At 44.7% G+C, this 22,006-nt stretch overlaps 1 protein-coding gene across 1 annotated transcript in view; it reads right to left on the bottom strand.

Annotated features, from left to right (window-relative positions):
• grik3 (glutamate ionotropic receptor kainate type subunit 3) overlaps positions 1-2,084 on the bottom strand; it is a 63,942-nt gene extending 61,858 nt beyond the window's left edge. Inside the window, exon 1 of the mRNA XM_037453691.2 lies at positions 687-2,084. Within this exon, the coding sequence (XP_037309588.1) occupies positions 687-801 (115 nt within the window). The 5' untranslated portion in view covers positions 802-2,084. The remainder of the gene's footprint in view (positions 1-686) is intronic.
• Between the last annotated feature and the right edge of the window lie 19,922 nt (positions 2,085-22,006).

Genomic DNA, 22,006 nt, shown 5'->3' with positions numbered 1-22,006 from the left:
TGGCATTTTGAGTAATTTTCCTGCGTGGCACTCCGCCAAATATCAGAAACGATTTTCCTCAAGAGACAACAAAACAAACATTATTGATCTCCTGGCGCCGCAAAATGGGTTCGGATGACAATTCTCACGTTGTCCCCGGGTGAGTGAAGGGGACAACGTCCCGTGTGTGTGTGTGTGTGTGTGTGTGAGAGCGATGCCCAGGAGGCAACTTTGAACACATGTTTTGTACCCTCCTGTTGCAGTGACAGGGTGACATCCAGAATGTGAGTGGATCAAACTGCTCGACGGCTGAATCCACTGTAAAGTAGTTTGAAACTTTGTATCTATTGATGTGACGCTGTGGGTTTTTTAATGTGCAAAAGCCAAAGCCAACTCCCAGAATGCTTGGAAAGTGAAGCTGGTTTTAGCCAGTGACCCGACATGGGTGGAGGAGACTAAGCAGAGTGCACAGAGGTCACACTAACCCACAGTATGTCAAGCTCTCTCTCTCTCTCTCTCTCTCTCTCTTTCTCTCTTGTTGCATCCTGGCTGCTCCTCGTTCAACGTGAAATAAAAGACTCTCTGAGGTTTTGCCCCTAAAAAACACACACATCCGCGCCTCCCGCAATGAGCGGAATAAGAGGGCAACTTTCAACCACACGGGTCGCGTGCGCGTACGTGTACGTGTGTGAACGTGAAACACTCACCGATGCGAATAACGTGAGGCATCCCGTTAGAGTAGTGAATCCAAAAGGGACACGCGATCAGCAGTGTCCAGTATTCCCAAACCGCGCTCCGCGGAGACGGACAAGTATTTCGCATGGTTGTAAAGTCGTGAGATCCACTTTTTTAATTCCAAAGACGCCTCAGAGCGGCTCCTCAAAGCTGGATGCGTCGCGTCGTGGTGTCTGAGATGAAGTCGCGCTCATTGTACTTGGTGCAACATTCTTCCGGTTTTGTTGTTGTTGTTTTTTTTGTTTTTCTGACAGCGGGTGGATTCGGATGAAGCCCGGAGCCCCTCACAGGCGGGTCGGCTACAGTCACCCGGTACGAGTCTCTGTCTCCCCTCCTACCGCCGGATGCCGTCCGTCTGCTGGCGAGTACCACGGCAACAGCCGAGCCGGACTCCTGCGACGCGCCGTGGAGGAGGAGGAGGAGGAGGAAGAGGAGGAGGAGGAGGAGGAGGAGGACTGCGCCTGCGGAACTTTGGGTCGCCTCGAACGATTCTGTCGTCCGAAAGCAACAAACCGAGGAAAAGGGAAAGCGTCTCGCGACAAGTTCTCGAATCACTCCAGTCTCCCGCTGCGGGCGCGTGAACCGTCCGCGCGGACACGCACCTCGGGGAGGTGGGAAAGCCGCTGCGCGGTGCTCCGCTCCGGTCGTGCACAACCGCGATGGCACGGGGCCGCCTGTCGAGGGACGTCCAAGTCAGTGCAAAAGAGCTCTGCGTTACACGGTGTTCATTGTAGAGAGAAAAGAATCCCAGTTCGGAGCTGGAAACGCACAGCAGAAAGCCGCCGCGTCCGCGTGCGTCTGAGGACCCTCCTTCCGCGGTGCCACTAGAGGCACGCGTCGTTACGCACACCTGTCAGCCATGTCCAAGGAGTACTTCAGATGGGTCCGAATCATGACCCGCTCCTCTGCTTGCATCGTGTTATAAATACTTTATCTTTAATGCAAAATACATCTTTGACATTATACAATAAAGGGCTCGGGGTTGGCTGCGGATCTGTTTCGTATTTACTGCCCAAAGATGGATTTGCTTTGCCTCAAACTAGCAAATATGGAAACTCCCGCCCACTTTGTGAATGGGGTGAATTATTAGCACGAGGGGAATAAGTGTCAGCTGAGGACTGGGACAAAGCAGGTTTATTATCACAGTTATCTGAGAAATGCCGTGTGCATCAAGTGCATTAAAGCCCCGTAACTGCTCCCTGCCCATTTCTCATGCTTCGTAAAGAGCTCTCCAACACAAGCAGCAGGTTGCATACAATGACACCGTGAGTGCTGCTACACCTCTCTGTGTATTCACGCAGGAGGCAAAGCAGCTGCAAGTACTGAATTACCTTTTTATGGCACAGATTGCAGTAGGTTAATGATGCATTTTACCTAAAACAAATAACTGAGACAGGCTGAAATCTATTTTAGCTCTTAAAAAATATCCTCTGGTCGCTTGATCCTCTTTTATAAATGTTTAATCGCAGTTAATATATTGTAGATAGATAAAAAATTCTTAAATGTCTTAAACCATGTGACTTGGGAATATTGATGATTATAGGAGATATTATAGCATCTATTCCTAATACACCAACATAATACATGATGTTTCACATTAATGACTTGCCGTTTTAAACTAAAAACGTGCTGCTACATTTCTTCGTGCTTAATAGAATAGTGTTGATGAGGCGCTGCTGCGGCTCATTGGTTTTATTTTTCTGTTTGGAATGGGCGAGAGGAATAAACCGTGCATCAGGGTGCATGCGAGCAGGAAGAAGCCAGACTGACTGCCACTGCATATTCATGTCTCCCGGAGCAGATTTATCGCCTCTTGGCACAATGTAAGGACCATCAACGTGAGTTATGTGGCCCGGCTCTCGCATTATCGAGATTCATTGACTCGCTTGCTCTTTCAAATACAAAATCTACACCGCTCTGGCAAACAAGACATTCTGGGTCTGCGGGTGCCCTCTGTGGAGAAACACTGCTCTCCATCACCTGGGCCGATAACTGAAGGAGTCAGACCCGGGGGGGGCACAGTTCCCCACAATGACACAAAGAAAGGAGAGGGGGGGGGGGAGGCAAAATATGGAGCACCGCCGAGATTTCCCCATTTGGAGAAGCTTTCAGCTGACATTGAATTCTCACGTTTTTGTCTTGTCACTCCGTCGTTGTCAGAAGCGCCGTATGTTGCAGTGTCACATGTCATTAGAAATGCACTGGAGCAAGGAGGATTATTAGATGAGACCAGAGCAGGGCTGGCGTCACACACACACACACACACACACACACACTCACACACACACACACACACACACACACACACACACACACACACACACACACACACACACACACACACACACATGGATCATACAATGAAAGTAGTTCATTCAAAACCAAAATGCATCTAAAGTATCAATATAAAGTATTCATTCTGCAACACAGTCAGTCCCCTCTAGTGTTTCCTTATTTATATGATAATTCCATAGATTATTATTATAATGTCTGTCAGTACTTTACTATTGCATCTGCTTGAGCTGGAGGTGTTGTTTCCACTTTCTACAGTACGTAGTTCAGAGGAGACACGTCTCACGTCTCCTTCCCTGTGGTTTCTAACATTCTTACTTATCAATTATTAAGGTTATTAAAAATATTATTATCATACATTTTGAAATTCATTAATCTCAATTAATGGCGAATAATGAATGTTGTTGTTATTGTTGTTACAATGTTGTTTTTAATAAATGTTCTTCTGAAGAATAAATCTTATCAAATGAATAAGTAATGACTTTAGAAAACTTGTATTTTAGACAATTGTTTAATTGTTTAATTGCAGGGTGACGTTACACCAGCTTAGCTCATGGCGCTGCTTTAAGTGGTCCGTTTGCCACTCCCCCCCCTAATGTTTGAAAAGTGGAGTAACTCCCCTGCACAGTTCTCTATGATCTTTGATGTAACTGACTTGTACGTTAAGTACATTCAAATAGTTTGTTGCGTTAATCTCGGCCACATTTGTCGCATAGATTAATGCGCTTGTTATTAGGTTGGAAAATGTTTTATTGGGTGTCTCTGTGAGGCCATGTTAAGGCAAAATGAGGAATTAAAGTGTCTCTTTAATATATAAATATACAACATCAAACCTCATCTCAAATAATTAAGTCCGGTCTCTACTTGAGTGAATTGAAAAGTAATGTAAGTTGTCACGTTAAAGCAGGTCGCCTCTCCATTTATGACAGACAGTTTGAATCCCCCCCCCCCCCCCCGTGAAATGATTGCTGTTGCATTTACAACGGGCCGGCGATCGATGTCCCGTCCGCCAAGTTGGTCATTACTAATGGATCCAGAAGTGTCATCCATTGTGAAGCTGCAGACTTTGAACAGAGGTGGACTGTAGTCGACTGGATTGATCAGCACATCTCGTTTAGTTTTTTGAAGATTGTGAGAGTCACGGAGGAGGACAATCAATTTCCCCACGGCGGCTTTCACTGCTTGCTTACACACATGTGCAATCCAACAAGTTGTGTTGTTCATAATTACATGGAGAAATTGCTGCACTTCGATCGAGTCTCAAAAATGAATAATGTGAAACATTTTCACCATTGATTTTGTTTTTCTCTTCAAAAAGGGACACAAAAGGACTCCAGTCACCAGACAGAACGTAACGCTGAAGATCGAACATCTCCCCTCAACAATGGGTCAATAGGAACTGCTTTCTGAGTCTATGTCTGAATGCTTATGAATTAAGTGCTTTCCTCCCCCTCAAAGTCATTTTCATTGTGTTCACTTTTTTTGATGGTTTGGCTTTAGCTTTGTTAAAAGAAAAGATGACTGTATTAATTAAAAAGCCAACTCTTTTCAAACTATGAGGGAGACGTATTGATCTCGTGGAAGAAAAGAGAATGACGAATCAAAAAAGGCGGTTTGAAGGCGCAGAAGCTTGTTTGGATATTGTCCACCTGAGCTGCCTACTTCAGGCCTCTCTTCACAGGATTCAACCAGGTCCAACAGCTTGGCCCGAGCACGGGAACAGAACCATCCCACGAGACTCCATGCGCTGCAGCGCCGCCATGACAAGACGCCCCGGCGTCTCCACCACGCCAAAGGTGCACAATGCAGAGGCAGACCGATAATTAAATGCTGATTTACCCTCTTCGACTGTAACGGTAACCGAGCAGCTCCGCTGATGGATTGATCGCTCGCTGCGTCCTCGCGACGGAAGGCCAGGTGCCCTGCACGGGACCAGGTTCATGAGCGACTCGGCCCATCCAGAGCGACTGTCTGGATGACGGACCGATCCGTCACCCAGACAGTCTGTGAGATGGGAGGGGGCTGCTGGCGGGTTTTACAGATGGGAAAGGCTCGGAACGATAATAGAGCTCCCGACCCGACCTGATTCACCGATGGGATTATTAGTGGGATCATCTTCATCATCCCCTCCATCCATCTGTTATAACCGCTGCCAGTGTAAAACTGTGGAGCAGTTTGTACTACGCATGTATGAAGAGAAAGAAACAACTACATGACCTTTAAATCAACTCGAGCCTCAAGCAGATGAACAAAGAGCGATTCTTGTGCTGCTGCCGAATCCCGTCGTTCACCCCTCGCGCTCTGCTGCGTGTTCAAACAGACCTCCGAGGTCAAGCAGCGTAGAATCACACTCCAGCACTTGGGCAGGAGAACCTATAGAGTGTGACACGTTTCCTCCCAAAACCCAGCGTGATTAACCCTGCCTCTGCATCGCTGGTCACGACCCCCTCGCTCAGGGGGGTCATGTCATTTGCACAGTTGTGGTCTGTAAGGTCCCCAATGCGATCGCGTTTGATACCTGAACAACACGTCCGACCTGCGTTGCCTGTCCATCCTCACCATCAACGTGTCGATCAAAAATAAAGACAGTTGTAATCTAAGTTCTTCTTGCCTCATCTATTTAGTTTCTACATTTAGTTCCTGTTTACTTCCTGTCGGCCTGATATTGGAATAAAACATGTAAATGTCCCTTTTCGCTTTGCTTTTGAATTTTAGTTTTCTAATGGTAATCAGACCTTTTGAAACATGTGACAATATGGGCTTTCTCTAGAATAACAAACATCCATATGCTAATAGCTTCAAACAAAATAGCACATGCTGTATCTAAGGTTGCAAACAAATCCCTTTCATAGTCCACAAATGTGACGATCATCATTTTTTTAATATGTCAAAGAGGACGTAAAATGTTTTTGCGACCAGTGCTCCAAAAGCCCAATCCTCTTCATGCAGATCATATTGCATCAAACCAGCTGGTGTGTTTCTAGAGAATTCTAGAGACATAGAAGACTGCAGGGATGCAGATTTTTTTTCTGCCCTGTGACGTGGACAATCGCACCGTGCAGTTTCCCAAATCCGTTCAAAAACATAACGCCGGCATTTCGTCTCAGAACTTTTGGAAGGCCATCTGCGGAGCACCTTTCAAGTGTGTTCAGCATCTCCACACATTTCCTTGAGAGCTATCGAACGAGGCGCAGTGAGAGGCTGCCATCATGACGGGCCTCGCTGCTACAAGCCAACACCCACAAGGCTTTGTTTTTTTTCCCCAGAGGTTATCTTCGCCCTCCACTCGGTTCCCTCGAGCGGCCGAGTGGGTGGTGGGGGGGGCGGGGGGGGGTAGCGGCGTGACAGCCGCGGCTCCGCGTCGGTTTGAACGGGGCGCGCCTTTGTTGTTGTTTACACAGCGTTTGCCCATCATTAGGCCTGGCAAGACCGCCCCGCTACTTTTGTAATAATTAAAACGGATATTTACAGTAAAGCGTGGCTCCCGGCCAGAAATTGTGAAGTAAGACTCAATTAACCCCAGTGACCCCGTCCAAAACAAGCAATGAGAAATTAATCATTTGCAGCAACCAACAGAGACGCGCTTTAGTGGCTCCAAAAAACCACAATATAACGTTTGAGAATGCATTTTCACCTTGTTTTCCTCCGCGTCTGCCAAATTAATGGACTATTAAAAAATCTGCAGCAACATAAAATGGATCTGATGAAAGCGCAGCCAGCTCTGAGAATCAGCATTTCTCTCTTTGCATGTCATTATCTCCACGGCAGCTTGTCAATTCACAGTTTTGAAACATGAGCGAACAGATATTCGTTTGTGTGGTGAAGTCGACCCGCCGTCTCAACGTGTGCGTGTGTGTAAACATGGCCCCACTCCGACACACACACACACACACACACACACACACACACACACACACACACGCACGTTCAAACGTTCAGACAACCTGCGAGAGAAAGTGTCCCACTAATTAGAAACGCGCTCGCATTTGTGCACAATACAGGGATCCGCAGACATTCATGTTATCACATTGGCAGTTATGAGTAATTGCAGCCTGCAGCAGTCCCTTCCCCTGGACAACTTTTAATTATGTTACAAAGTGCACACGCTCTCCCGCATTAATGTCTCCGCTGGAGTCCTGAAAGATTACATCCACTGGCGGGGCGCACATGGAGCAGCTTCCCGACATCAGGAAAAACATGTTGATTGTACCGAGATAAACTCACACTGTGGTATTTGTTGATGTCAGTGAGGGATCGCCCTTTGTGTTGTGCACGATAAGGAATTTAAAAATAACGCGTGGCAGCGTCGTGTGGTGCTGACAGAAGCTGAGCGGCGGCAGGGTAGGTTTTTTTTTTGAAGAGGAGGAAGAAGAAGAAAGGGAACAGCAGAGATGGAGTGCTGACAAGATGAATGAATGAACCCAGTGTAACGAATTCCTCAGGCACCGCGGATCATTTATGTCTCGTATGGGCCTACGCCTGGAACAGCTCTCTCTGTGGAGACCTGCGTGTGTGTGTGTGTGTGTGTGTGTGCTGTCCATCATCGTAGCAGCAGATGAGTGTGAAGTGAAGCACATTCCAACCAGCAGCATGTCACTCCCAGTTAAACGTTGGACTTGGTCCTCCTCGTCACACTTGAGTTAAGGAACTGATTGCTTTGCGACCGCTTTGGACCAACAAATAAATATGTGAAATATAAATCAATATGTCTTTTTTTAAACACAGAGCAACGAGACGGCAACATCTGATATGTTTTATCTCTAATATGAGCTCAGTTACCTTAATCATTTATCAGATATGGACTGCAGCCTTAAAGCAACACATTTCATACACTTTCTTCCCTGTGGAATTTATCATAATCCTAAATTATATGAGATATATTTTCAGCAGAGTAAAATCTTTGGGATACGTCTTATTAAATGGTGATGATGAAACCATGGACTTTGACATTACGTTTTTATATATATTTTGTGACACACATATTTCCATGTTGATGCTGACGAGGATTGTTATTGTTTAGGTTTGAATCACCTGTTTGGTTCTGACTGGTTCTGACTGCAGGAAATAAGCACCAAGCACTGTTCTTCCAATCGATGTCACCGCACCACGCCGGCTTAATCTCAGGTCTTGTACATGGATAATTGCTACAAGTGAACCTGGCCGGGCTGACATTTGCATATATCGAGTTACAGGAGTCAGTCTCACTCGTACTCCGCTGGATCATCGCTTGTGATGTTTATCTGTGAGGAGCTGCATGTTGATTCTGTTCAATAAAGGGCTGGATCACAACTACAAGCATTCAACTTAAATCACACGTGTACAATTAACAAGTGAACTGTAACATTTATCATGTTTATGGCTCTAACCTCGGGCCATATATTACTGACCTGTGGTCATCCTCAGGGACCCCCCCCCCCCTCCCCCTCCTGACTGGGGAGGGCCCGAAAGATAAATCAAAGGGGTCACGAGCAGAAAGCCACAGTATCCCACGGTTACTGAGTCAGTGGATTAACATCAATGGAAGAAGCCCAATGAGGTCCATCCATCATACTGCTGATGTTTTTACGAGTTTGTTGTTTTTCAATCACGGTGTCATGATCTTTTGGGGAAGATGAATGACTAATACAGATGTTACACATGCTGATTCAAAACATCAGCTCCATCAGATGCAAAGAACCGGGTCTGAACCGGGAAAAAAACACTAGATTCCTGATGGGAGCTCTGAGAGATTGACTTTAGTTTAGCTTGTCTCTTCCAAGTTTCCTCCATGAACACTTTATAAAGCTGCCTACAATAGAAAGAGAGTTAAGAAACACTTGATTATGTTTCTAGATTGCAAGATAATTAACTAAAGAAAATTCACACTGAACCGACAGCATCATACAAAAATGGAGAATGATAGCAATACAGTCCTGTAATCTGATGTCCCTTTTTATGTATAATAAATAGAACTGTCAATAGATTTAATAACTAATTCATCTCACATTTTGAAAATAATTTATTGTGATTAAAAAGGCTTTTTTCTTTTCTTCATTTTGACAAAGTGGTTGACCTGTGAGGGAGGTGGAAGAGATGGAATTAACAAGTCTGTTTGCCACTCAGCCCCCTTCCTGTTTGAAATGGAATTCCTCTGCGTCGCGTTTGTTTTACTTCGCTAAAAGTTCTCTGCGTCTTCAGCTGCCGCCTCGCTCTCTGTCATTTATCTGACTACGCTTTCGTTTCCGGGGTCAACTTTGTTCACAAGACTGCAAGTGAACCAAGGTGCGTATAATGGATATTAATTCATTTATTCATGGATATTTGTACTGGCAGATGGAATTAAGAGAGGTTTTTTTATGATGTTACATTCATTTTGGCTGCATTGCAATGTGATTTTCTGCCAAAAAGCCACAGCTTTTACATTTAGTATAAAACCCTTTGATAATGCCAATACAGCCTTCTGAATCCCATCTTTCCACCAGCAGCGTACAGCTTGTCTTTGAAAGGTTTGATGATGGTTGGAAGCGGAGTTTGAATTACATTTTGTTCATGCTACGGCGGCTGCCTGAATCTGGTCCAACCGCTCGCGCCGCGACAGATCAATATGCCTACTGACAAATTACTACAAGACAGTTTTCAAAATATTATGGGACACCATCTGGAAAGCCGGTGCTGTTCCCAGTAATTAAAACAATAGATATCGCAGGAGACAGGAACGAGGACATGACAGAAAAGAAACGCACCCTCAGCTCCTCAGAACGGCGCCTTGGTCGAGACACGTGATTTTACACAGAACCGCAGTGATGTTAATAGAAAAAAAACCTCATTGTTTTTATATGAGATGATCCTATAAGTCCACAGAGCATATCATTATTCCCACATAGGTTGCTTCCAATGACGCTCCTTCAGCCGCTGCTTATATCTTAAACTAAGCTTTATTTAGTCCGCTCTGTTATTTCACCAATCTCATTGTCATCATTCATTCAGAAAAAGTCTCACGAGAATTAACCCACATTGTTCCTGATACTTGAATAGTCAATAAGAGGGTGGTCATTTTATGTAAGTTATGTAGGTCGAATTAAGCACCATATTGCTCTCCTGGCTCCAGTGTGTCTATTATCCTTTAAATGACATAATATCTGGTACAGTGACACCTGAGAACACCTTGTCTCCTGGCAGAGTGGCACAGCTTCAGGTGAAAGTCCATCTTGTTGAATAAACCGCTCTGGCTCAACCAGGGAGAAGCCTTTAAGAAGGGAGCTTCAACTCAAAGACCAAACATTAAAGGACTTCACCACTGGGACTTTTGCAAAGGCCTTATTAGCCACTGTGTCAGTGATCGCAAACCAGTACAACCCCCCCCCCTCCGTCCCCCATGGGTGCCAGTTTACTGTAGCTCTGTTTTATGGTGTCTGGAGCCACTGCACCTGTTTCCTGGTCCCAGGTACCGCTCGGTCCTCCCCATGGACCCTGAGGAGGAGGCTGCAGCAACCATCCACGCAGGGAAAGGATTGGGACGTATCCGCCGTGGAGGGGTCAATGACAACACAATGTGCCGCAATTATGGGGATTAGAGGCAGGGATTTGTCTACAGTCGATGGGATTTCCAGCCCCACCTCAGTACTACCTCAGTGAATTGAAGGACTTCGGTGCAAGACTGCAAGACTCATTTTAGCCGTGAAAGTGCTTTCTTGGTCTTTCAGTATTTTTATACTAGGAAATAACATCCTGCATGTTGTGCTTTATCGTCTTAAGATGTTTACGAGGTCTCAGAGAAAGCTAAATTCATCTTCATCTTATGTCCACTGGCTTCTGTCTACAGAAGAGCGTCGGTGCATCCATCACTACGATCTGATGAAGTAGCTGTTTCCTCATGGTCAGAATCACAAACAAAAGTGAACAAAATATTTGTCTTACTTTATTTAAGAGTTTTTTTTATTGTATCGTCTATACAGACACACACACACATGCAGTACACATACATGACCACCAACCATGACAATAGACAAGTGAAGTGTGTCCATCCACAGGTCGAGTGTTTGTGTAGCTTAATACTGTGCCGTGCTTCAGACTTCAGTTGGATATCATTAAAAAAGGTTTTTTTTACACAACGTACAACTGAAATGATTGTTACAGAGGCTGACTGCGAGTACCACATCGACGCCATGGTGTAACCGCGCATGTAATTGAAACAATCGATTTCAATTTCATAAACACGAATGTGCATAAAGTCAGCTTCTGCCGGTTGACTGATCCGAACTGCGCGCCCATCAATCTCTGCGTCTCCCCTCCGGCTTGTTTATTGTTTTCCACTGAACGGGCCAGATCGGGAGGCATTGCATTGTCCTCGCGTCCCCTCAAGGAGAAGCTCAGGATTGGTTATCTCACTTTAACAGGACAAAAGGCTGCGCCACGCAGGTTCCAGAACATCTCCTCCATCGGCCAGTGTCCCCGCGAAATGACTCCTCGTTAACGATCTCAATGCGGATGAGACGACCACATGTGTGCAACCAATCAGTGTCAGTGTGTCACAGGAACCATAATGGACCAACGTGGCTAAAGGCCCGTTGTGCTCCTCCGACAGTTTACTAACAGATGAACACTGTGACCTCTTATGTGCTGGTGGCCAGAATTACAAGATCATTCCTGCAACTGCTTCAGTCATAATTACTAATGTAAACATTGGTATTTGGTGGAATTTACCGGATTAAATTGGAAATCAAATAAATACGGGCAAGATCAGCAGTATTTTAAAGTAATTACATTGTTATTGTGAAGGCAAGATGACACTTTGTATATTTTAGATCATGGTTTTGTACTGGTGTGTTTCCTATAATACTATAGCAGAAGAGTCCAGCGTGCAACACAAAAACAAAAATGTGCATCTTGATTTCCTTTTGGACTAAAGCAAATGTAAATTTAGCCTTTAGTCATTTCAAAATGAAGGAACATCGGAATCATTTTTGCGGGGTTGTTATTTCAATATAAGCGAGCGAGAGACCAATACGGAGTAACAGATGTTAGAGGAGGTGGAGTAATTCTAGCGATAATGGAGCGGCTTTGATAACATCACTGGTCCAGGTCATACGGAGAAATGGAAAAAATATCCATCCATCTAACTTGAGTTTTACCCTCTATTTCTCTTTGTCGTAATAGTTTTCCGTAGCTTCCCTCTGATGCTCTCTGCCTTTGCCGGTGTTGAGTGAGATGGGAATAGGCAACGAGAAGGTTTAGTGCCAGCAGCATTAGTAACGATGATAATTATGTCCATTGTCTTTTTGGATCAGCTAAATATTTGGCGTCAGGCAGAATTACCTCGGCGTATGAAATCACATTAATCAACATTTGAGGCCACCTGCTAATCACACTAATGTGCTCTCTAATCTGGATATTGGGGGGGAAAGGGGCTGCGTGAATGCACCATACACTTGTGAATATGAATGTGGTGGGGAGCATTCAGGTTCCTCAAGTATGTGAGAAGCTAAATGGATTCATCAAGCATCTCACTTGAATAAAAAACAACAACTATTAATTCAATTATTCAGGTCTGTGGTTATGTTTCTCACTATTTGCAACATTCGGTATTTTAAAGAACAATTCATTATCATGTATCAACCATGAACCAAGTTATTTTTCAGTGAAGCTATTTGGTGTTTGATGGAAAGAAACTTGCTCATCTACCACATAAATGTACACATCAGGCTTCATGACAAGGACGTCATATTCAGAGAGATGTGTCAACGTGTTTGTTTTACTCCACGTTCAGCAACCAGGCTGCAGGAAATCCATCAGCGACGAAGGGCACGTTTTTGAGTAATGGGAGGAACTTTTTTTGGGGGGGAATATCCACTATATTGCTTTTACTTTTAGTCATCGACTCTGTCGTTCGTGAAAGTTCAAGCGTCGTCCCCGGGTGCGTACTGCAGAAAGACATCCTGGCGTGAAGACATAAGAAAAACGAAAAAGGTCAATTACACAACCCGTCAAACTTTGCCATTAAATGACTTTACATTGTATCAGAGTGTCAGAGTGGAGACGTGTTTTTTATTTTTTCTTCTATCTGCCGGCATTAAATCCTCCCAGAAATCCACTATGGAGGTTTAGCCAGCTAGCGTATGTATGATGAGAGATCACAGTCCTGCACAGTGCGGTGCGACCAAAACAGACCAAGCACATTGACCTCTTCAAATCCTTTAAAGATCAGCCAAAGAGAGTCTTTCAAAGGCCCAAGAAGGCTGAAAGACACCGTTATCGTGATACACTTAGCATCAGTGTCCGGTAGGATAATAAATAATATATTTTCACGTGGTAAAAAACAAGCATACCCCAAGGTACCCCAAGATATCTTGCTTTTCAGCATTCAGTATGAATTTTCATTTCTAAATGTATTATGAATTTTCTCAAAGTAGTATATTTATATACATTGGTATAAAGTGATCCTGGGATTGCATATATTGGAAATAACTGAAGCATTGACTGTGGATTCAAATGTGTTAACTTTAAACAATGTTACTCATCGCAATATACAAGCCCTTGTGAACACGTTCCTTACAGATCTATGAGGAGAAAAGCGTGTCACAGAGTGCTGAACGCCACCTTAAATGTATAGTTTGGTTCCCAGCATTCAGATGAACATTTTACTCTCCTTCTCCCCCTACAAGTACCCCCACCCTTCCCAAAATGTTACACCCCTGCAGCACCGGGGGACTGGATCTACGTCTCGTCATGTTACCCAGGGAGCGGGGGACACACTGTCTTTAAGCAGAGACGATCCGTCGGGGTCCTTCTGGACGCTGCATCACATGATTCTGCGGTCGGTGTTTGCACTGGTTACCGGTGACGTGGGAGTAATCATAGAGGATTTGGAGGAACAGCAGTATTATTTTGGAGCTATTGATTTTTGGACTGCCACTGGCGATGTTGGACGAGTGAGGCAGGATTTTCAACGCTGCGAATGTTTTTTTTTGTGGAGAGTAATGGACCTCCTGCAGCCACAGTGGCACACTGATTCAAAATCTATTCCGCAGTAATACTTTTGGATATTTCAGGGAAACTTCCGACCTCAGCCGCCTCTTTTGCCCAATGGCTGTGTTTAGTTGCCAGTTTAATTTACATTTTATGCATCTGGTACACAACCTGACGAGTGCAGAAATGACACGGTTTCTCAATCCTCAGGCTGCAGCACAGCTTTGCGAGGAGCTCTTCTAATTTCTCTTCCTGATCCGATCCCTCCTGTTTTTGGATCCCTGCTGCACACATGCAGCGCTGCATCACAACCGGGGGCCCACTCACAAACTCACACATGCCAGTCTACCCTCTTCTTTACGCATCTCATTTCTGGAAATAGTTCACGCAAGTGTTGCACCGGAACTCTACTATTGCACCACCGTTGCAGACGTCGGGGCCCAATTCTCAGCCGGCCTAGTGCTTTGGTTTATAACCACATACCTGCAGCAACGCTCTGTGATGACAACACCCATGATTATTTCATTGGAAAGATGCTTTTTCGAGACGCAGTGAGAGTCAATCGGCCTGGATCCGCAGTAGCCAGAGAATGGAGCTTCTGCCTCTGCAGAGATCGTCTTGTGATCACTGTAGCGCCAACCGTCTGACAATCACCCCGAGAGCCTCTCAGGAGGTCTCCAGCAGGAGCACGCCGACTGAGATATTCATCCTTCAGCCATTGTTCCTCTTCTAATCTCCTCATGCTGAAGATTTTCAATTTTAGCTCTTACCGACACGAGTGGGAGGACCTCTGATGTCAAATACGTGGCTGTATGTGTAAATTAGGGTTCTAAAGGATTATTCAATGGGCTCTTTTTTATTATCGTCCCAGAGCTCAAAGTGACAACTTCAAATTCTTGGTTCTGTCTGAAATAAATCATGATATGAAATAAACGAAAGTTAAATTATTCTAATTCTACATTTACATCTATGGTTTTTATTGGTCGACTAAGCGTCTCAGCACCGATGAAGACGCCTCTGCAATCACTGCGGCTTCTGCTGAAGCTTGACCCCCGTGGGGACCTCAATAGCCCCTCTTAGAATAAACGTCCAACCCTTTCAAAATAAAAGCTGTCTTCGCCGCGTTGCATTGCCAAATCACATGGGGCAATTTTTGACGAGCAGAATGATAATTCAAGCATGAGCGAGCCGTCCGTCCCTAAAGACTGTGCAACATTATGCTGACTGTTCATTTGGTGGTGTCAGCTCAATTGTACTGCTCTGCATTCTGTTGTCATTCTTTGTGAACGTTATCTCTTCACTGCAGACCTGCCGCTATGTCGTGGAAGTAAACACTTGTCCTACAGCTTGTTAAAAAGATCACGGGCAAAATACACTGTGAGTCACTGTCAATGTATATTTACTCCTCATTTGTGGGGAATATTAGGCAAGACAATTTACAATTTAAATATTTTATGCATATAATATGATTGGGTTCTATGAATATTAAACTTGGTAATTAGAAACGCAACATCATTTCAGTTAGAGAATACTTAAAGTGAGTGATTGGTGAGGATGCACTGCCACACTACCCTTTATTCAGCTGTGCTATTGTCCATTATGATCCCATGAAATGAACTGAGATTTTGGAAGATACTGAAGATGGCATAATGGATTTCCATTATTTTGTGAATGTGAAGATGCATTCAGGGGACCTCGCCAGCTTCAGTTAATTAGGGGTTATTTACTGTATTTTTCTTGACTGCTCAGAGACAGAATTACAAAAACAGTCTGAAGTCGAGCTGAAAGTAGGACATACACAGCAAGTGAGCAGGATTTATTCTGTGTCAAGCGCAGCCGGAGCTCTTTTTAAAATCACTCCTCCTTACCTTCTTCTAAGGCCAATTTGTCCGCCATTATTCTGACACATTTACTCTTTTTGATTTAATTCAATCAATTCATTCAATTCCAGCCACGGGACAAAGGTCTGCATCATTCATCTGCACCAAAACAATTATACAAATGACCTCTGAACACATTACCTTAAATCCTTCATTAGGTTAAGTGGTTCCTCCGACTCGGCTCATTCTGGATAAAGGTTTCTTTTTTAAGAAAACCCTGACTGTGGGTCAAAAGTCGTCCATCTTGCAGCATATATCACAGCCAGCCCGTTACCTCGAGGTTGATATATTCTCATTGAATTGTTACCTGCATGTCAACAAGGTGCTTTAGTCGCCTTTCCTCTGCAGATGGAAGAAGGGCAGGCCGACATTTTTGAGGGGGGAAAGTGTTTAGTTGTGAATATAGACTGTCGCTACAGGGAGAGCAAAGGCGGGGGGAGGGGGCGGGGGGGGATGAGAGAAAACAGGTACATCTCCCCCAGGTCTATAATCCTCAGATTACTGTTTGCCCTCGGCCCTGTCTGACTGCACTCCGGACCGCCTGCGCTTCACTTCTAATCTCCTCGGCCCCAGCTGTCCGAGAATTGATTCGAGGATTCTTCGAATCAATTGCTCTCTCTCGTCCAAGGTCCCGTTGCCCGGTGAGAAATACTCACACGTGGCAGCGCACACACACGGGAAACAACCCCATCTGTCCTTGAGTAGTTAACATCCTCCTACCCCCTGTCGTAGGTACGTTGCACCGCCTACGACACAACGACGGTGAAACCACACCGTTTGTGGATCATTAGGTGGCTTTTGAGTTTTGATCTTTTAGTCGGTACACTGTCTTTCCCAAGCTCTTCCCGCCATCATTTTCATCACATTTTAGTTTTCACTTTACCAGGATCGGTTATCACTGCTCCTATGCCAGCTGTTATCTCGCACCGCGCGCACTCTCTAAAACTTTGCTTTCGCCTCCACAAACTTCCATTTCCACATGATTGTAATGATAAACACGGAAATCCCAACAAAATATTGTGTTTTCAGCACACCTCCCATCATTTATTCATGTCTACAATTCCCTGTCATCAGTTGGGTTTCCAAACACACTCTTGCATTCCTACAATGATGAATAATGTATGTGAGCGGGGAACCAGGCGGTTTGGGTGTAAGAGAGAAGAAGCTGGAGCTTGTACGTCTACCAAGTGCCTTCAAATGAGCTTATTATTTATCCATCTATTTTTCATTGAGTCACAGGAAGCTACAGACGAGTCCACGGTTGTTTTATTATTACTGTAAAGCGGGCGAGGAGGAATGGACTCCTTTGGTTCAAGGGAACTTTTAAGGTGAAATTTCCCGCCCCGTCGGTAGTGATTAATATCCCCCTGTGGAGTCATGGAGGACGTAGAGGGAGAACGCTGGTGCTGGCATTCTTTTCGTTGACTGGTCCAACAGTGCAGTTGCTTCGACATGCGGTTTGCAGCTGCAAAAAATAATTTGTAGTTCATTGCCAATTAAACTAATGAGTTCTAAAATAGTCCCGAGTGTGTTGTCTGACAAAAGCTGCGTTAAGGAGAGTGGTGGTAGGACGTCTGATATAATAACAACACTTTTATACAGTGTCCCCAATGCACCTTCATAATAAAGTACATAATACATTATTACTCGGCTCCTTAACGGATTGTTCTTAAACACAAATTCCATATGTCTGGATTTCAAACTTGGAGAAGTCAGGCAGAAGTTCCCTGGAGTTGTCGAGGGAACGCTTCATCCTACCCGCAGTGAGTCATTAGAGCAGCAGTCATGCTAATGGAAAATGAGCATGACTGTCGGCATTAGACTTCAGCGCGCTGTTTACAGGCCCCATCGGTCCGCATTAGCGCCGCGCGCCTTTTCTCCAACTGTCACGCGGGGCGGTTAGAGCAGCTTTTGCCGGAGCTTCGGGGAGACGTCAGTCCAGCTGCGGGGGGGTGGGGGGGGGGGGGGGACGTCACACGGATTGAGCCCTGCTACTTAGAGATACATGCCTCGACCCGACGTCGACCGCGTTTACTCGGAATGAAGCGAACGAAGCGAGCTGCCGCGCCGCATGATTTCAGCGCGTTGGCCCCCAGGTGCGTCCGCGGGGTCCAGAGAGCTCGGAGGGAGGCGAACATCTGCGTGAGCCAACATCTGGCCGTTTGCGTGAGGGACAAAAACCAAAAGAGCAAATTCTGCTACGCGGGCGTCCTCCTCGCCGCTGGGAAAGAGGGTTATCGCCTTGGCCACCTTGAAGATGCGAGAGCCGAGGAGGCCCCGCGGTGTGGTGTCCCTCGGGCCGGGGGAGGGGGGGGGGGACACCGAGGTTATTCAAAAAAAATAGCGGATCTCCATCTGTTTGAGCACAGTGTGTCTCTGGCCTGCTGTCGCTTTGAAGATGTGGGCTGTCACTCCCCCCCCACGGAGTGACTGGAGATAAAAAAATAAAAAAACAAAATCCGTTATCAGCATGTCTGTCAACTATCGACAATCCCATCTGTCCTCACTGATAAGACTCGTCTCACATCAGAGCTTCTGAGTTTTCGACGTGGCGCGGACGATTGTGAAGAGAAATGTGATCATGTTTGAACCAGTTTCATTACGGATTAAATGTGTTTTGTGTTTGCCTGAAGATACGTTGCTTTCACAGGGGAGGTCTGAACATGTGAGGAGTTCTTAAAATACTGCAGATTCATAATATTTAACATGAGCTCTCACTGTAAAGCTAAATATGAGCCTAATGCACCGCTTCTTAAAGTCAAGGGACTAAGGATGCTCCCCACATGATGGTTGGTGTGATTCCCTCATCATTACAACGGCAATTCTAATGTTGAAATCCAATTTTCTTGCAGTGTAGGCAATTGTTTAGGTCAGCAAACAAGAATTTAGGACGATGTTTTTGGACTCGTACTGAATGCAACCAGGAAACAAAGCCTTGCCGTGTGAGAGCATCTGCATCTGAACACCAGTGACTGAATTATTAATCAATGACGGCAAATGAGCGATTCAGAAAGCAGATAATCAGACAGGAAAGTGTGGAAATAAAAGCTGGTTAAATAATGAATGAATTTGTCCCAGATTTCTTTCCGCTTTCAAACCCGTCAGCAGGCGAGATTTAATATCTTGTGACGGAAACAAAATTTAGGTTTTAATTTCATCACTGCATGCATAACAAATAGTTTACAGCTCTTATACTGTGTTTATTTCAATGTTGACATCAATAATGAGAAAAGTTAAACAAAGTTATATGTGCATTTTACACTGCAATATTCATGTTGCCGCAAAATATGACTGAGCTGTTGTAACAAATAGGTCTATTAGTAGTGATTATCAGCAGTTGTGGCCTTACGGGTTTGGGGGCCCGTTTCAGGGGCCACTGTGGGGCCCAACACAACCGTCACGAGGCTAAAATGTGACAGATCACATATAAATGCATTTTCATCATTTTGATTAACTGTCAAAAATGATTTAAATGACTAGATTCTTGCATATCTGTTCGGTGCCTATTTAGATTGACGGGTGACACACACCCAAACCGGCGTGTGTGTGTGTGTGTGTGTGTGTGTGTGTGTGTGTGTGTGTGTGTGAGCTTCAGGTTGCATCTTTCCTTTTCTGGAAAGTGGAGCCAATGCAGATGTTAAACTTTACACAAGCAGGGTCCGACCACTCCAGGATGAGAAGGATCACATATAAGTCACTTCTTTTGTTACCTCAGTAAACATAAATGTATTTTTGAACCCTAACCCAAACGACATGTAATGTAATGAATGTATTGTAATTAAAAACTGCAGTAATTAAAATCAGTAATTCACACTTACTTACTCATACCATAAAATAGCATCCCGCCATAGAACTGAACTTGAATACTCTGATTAACAACAAATGACTAATATTAAAACATTTCTCTCAATCTGGATTATGTAGACTTCAGGGGCTACGGTTATTGCTGTTTGACTTTAACACCAGTGATCCAGTAGTAAGGTCCATTATTTCGATGCACACCAACTGTAGCATTTAACGCAGGCTGCAAAGCCAAAGTGGAAACAAAGGTAGAGATCGTGCTGCTGGTCTGTCGCTAGGAATCCACAGTAAAAAAAAAAATATATATATAATTCCACGAATGGCTTTTCTTGTTGTTGGCTTCAGTGGGAATCTACTTTTCAATGAAGTCTTTGATGGCTAGTTTTAAGCCTCAGGGCCCCTCAAATAAACGCGGCTAATTGCCACATCCAACAAACGGTGGAAATGGCTGCTTCACGCGAGCTTCAGATGTGAAGCATTGGCACATTCATATTCAAAAGGGGGAGAATATCCACGTAGTCAAGGGAAAGTCACAGCTAACTCGAAATGAGAGGAAGGATGGGATGGAGGTGGAAGAGAGGGAGGGAGCTCAGTAAATGAAAAGGGTGAGAGAGAGAGAGAGAGAGAGAGAGAGAGAGAGCACATTCACCCACTCTTTTATCATTTATTCATTTGAAATGCAAAGGCAGGGAGGCAGATACTGAACACACCCAACCAAGCCCTCCACTCTGTTGCTCTCCCTCTCATTTGCATTGAAAGGAGCGGCGGGTGTTTGCGAAGGCGCCGCGTGGGCCCCCTCGAGTCAGCTCGCGCTGCCACATGTTGGTGAACACGTGGGAGCCCTGAAGGCCCCCCAGCACTCACTCACCAAACGGTACGTGTTACACAGACGATGCCAAGAGTTAAGTGAGCGACAGCTGTCACTCAAACAGCTCCACCCAGGTTGGTGTTTGCCAGCCATGGGCATTTTGTCTGCGTTTGTACCGTATTTGCGCCATTTTGTCTGTAATTTGGGGCGTTTCCTGTGTTGCCCAACGAGTCCTCACGGTGCATAATTCACACTTCACAAGTCATGGCATTACTCGCTGCGTTGAGTTCTTTGACAGTGATTTGGACCCATGAACAAGACACAATTAACGTTGAAAAGGACCCTTTTTTATTGTGTCGCCTCGCTTAACCAACCGGTGGTAAGTGTGCAAGAGGATAATTTTGGAAATGTTGAACTTCAGGGAGGAAAATGACCTTTTTCCACAGTCATCCCGTTATTTATTGGTTAGATTAATTTATTCCTTCACCTACATTCTGCAAAAGAATGCCTGACATTGTCTCTGATTGGAGCACTCAGGGTTTTCTTTAAAGAAGTTGTTACATTTAATCAGATCAGAATCAGAAGCTTGTTAGAAGAATGTGTGGATGATGATAAGATCAGAAAAATCATTTGTATAATGATTTAATAATAATAATATTACAGACGCATTAGAGTTTATATTTCCTCCTGCAAAAGAGAGGAGGACTTAAATTTCCACCATTAAGTATGAAATCAACCGTGCGGCATTACTTTACAGAGTGGGAAATATTTCAACTGTGTTAACTCAATGAAATTATTATAATTATTTCAAAACCCTACACTATAATATTGTATAATTACCATCAAATATGATCCGACTAAAGAGACTCTTAAGTCTATACCACCGATACAATAAAAATCCAATCCAGTCTCACCAGGAAATGAAATGAGACACCTGCAATACTGCTGGATATTTAAGAGGGATATGTTAAAAGAATGATTACAAAGCACGTAGGACATCCAAGACACCCCAAAAAATATTTTTTTACAGTGGTTTCACAATTCTTTTTTAAAAATAATTTGTTTCTTAACTTCTTTATCTCAGATAAAATCTAAACAGCTTCAATCACATTTGGTTACATTGTTACATTATATTACCCCCCCAGAAAGGATGCGTTTGAGCATCGTGCTGACGTCACCTGTCACCGACTTTTGTTTGGCCCTCACTAACTACAGAGAACTCTGTGTCCCCTGTGTGTGTGTGTGTGTGTTTGCGCACACGTTACTGGTGGGAGGGGGGCACCGTGCTGACCGTCACATTCCCTCGCTGTCACAACCAATCAGTGTCTGGCAAGTTAATGGAGAACACAAAACCTATTTAAAAGCTACATTTACCACTTGGCTGATTCCATTACATTGTGTAATTTCCAGGTGTCACATTTCCCCCCCCCACACGTCCGTCTTAATGCTCTCCCGAGCACCCTCTGATTAGTCAGCCCCGGCTGGCTCCCCCCGAACCCGCTCCAGCAGACCACCTCATCCGTTTACATCGCGCTTCGAGGGGAGAAAACTCCTTACTGCACATTTT

Source organism: Pungitius pungitius, chromosome 11 (genome assembly GCF_949316345.1).
Source record: "Pungitius pungitius chromosome 11, fPunPun2.1, whole genome shotgun sequence".
Lineage (NCBI taxonomy): Eukaryota > Metazoa > Chordata > Actinopteri > Perciformes > Gasterosteidae > Pungitius > Pungitius pungitius.
The sequence above is the reverse complement of the archived record's forward strand: the minus strand, read 5'-3'. Positions and strand labels throughout refer to the sequence as shown.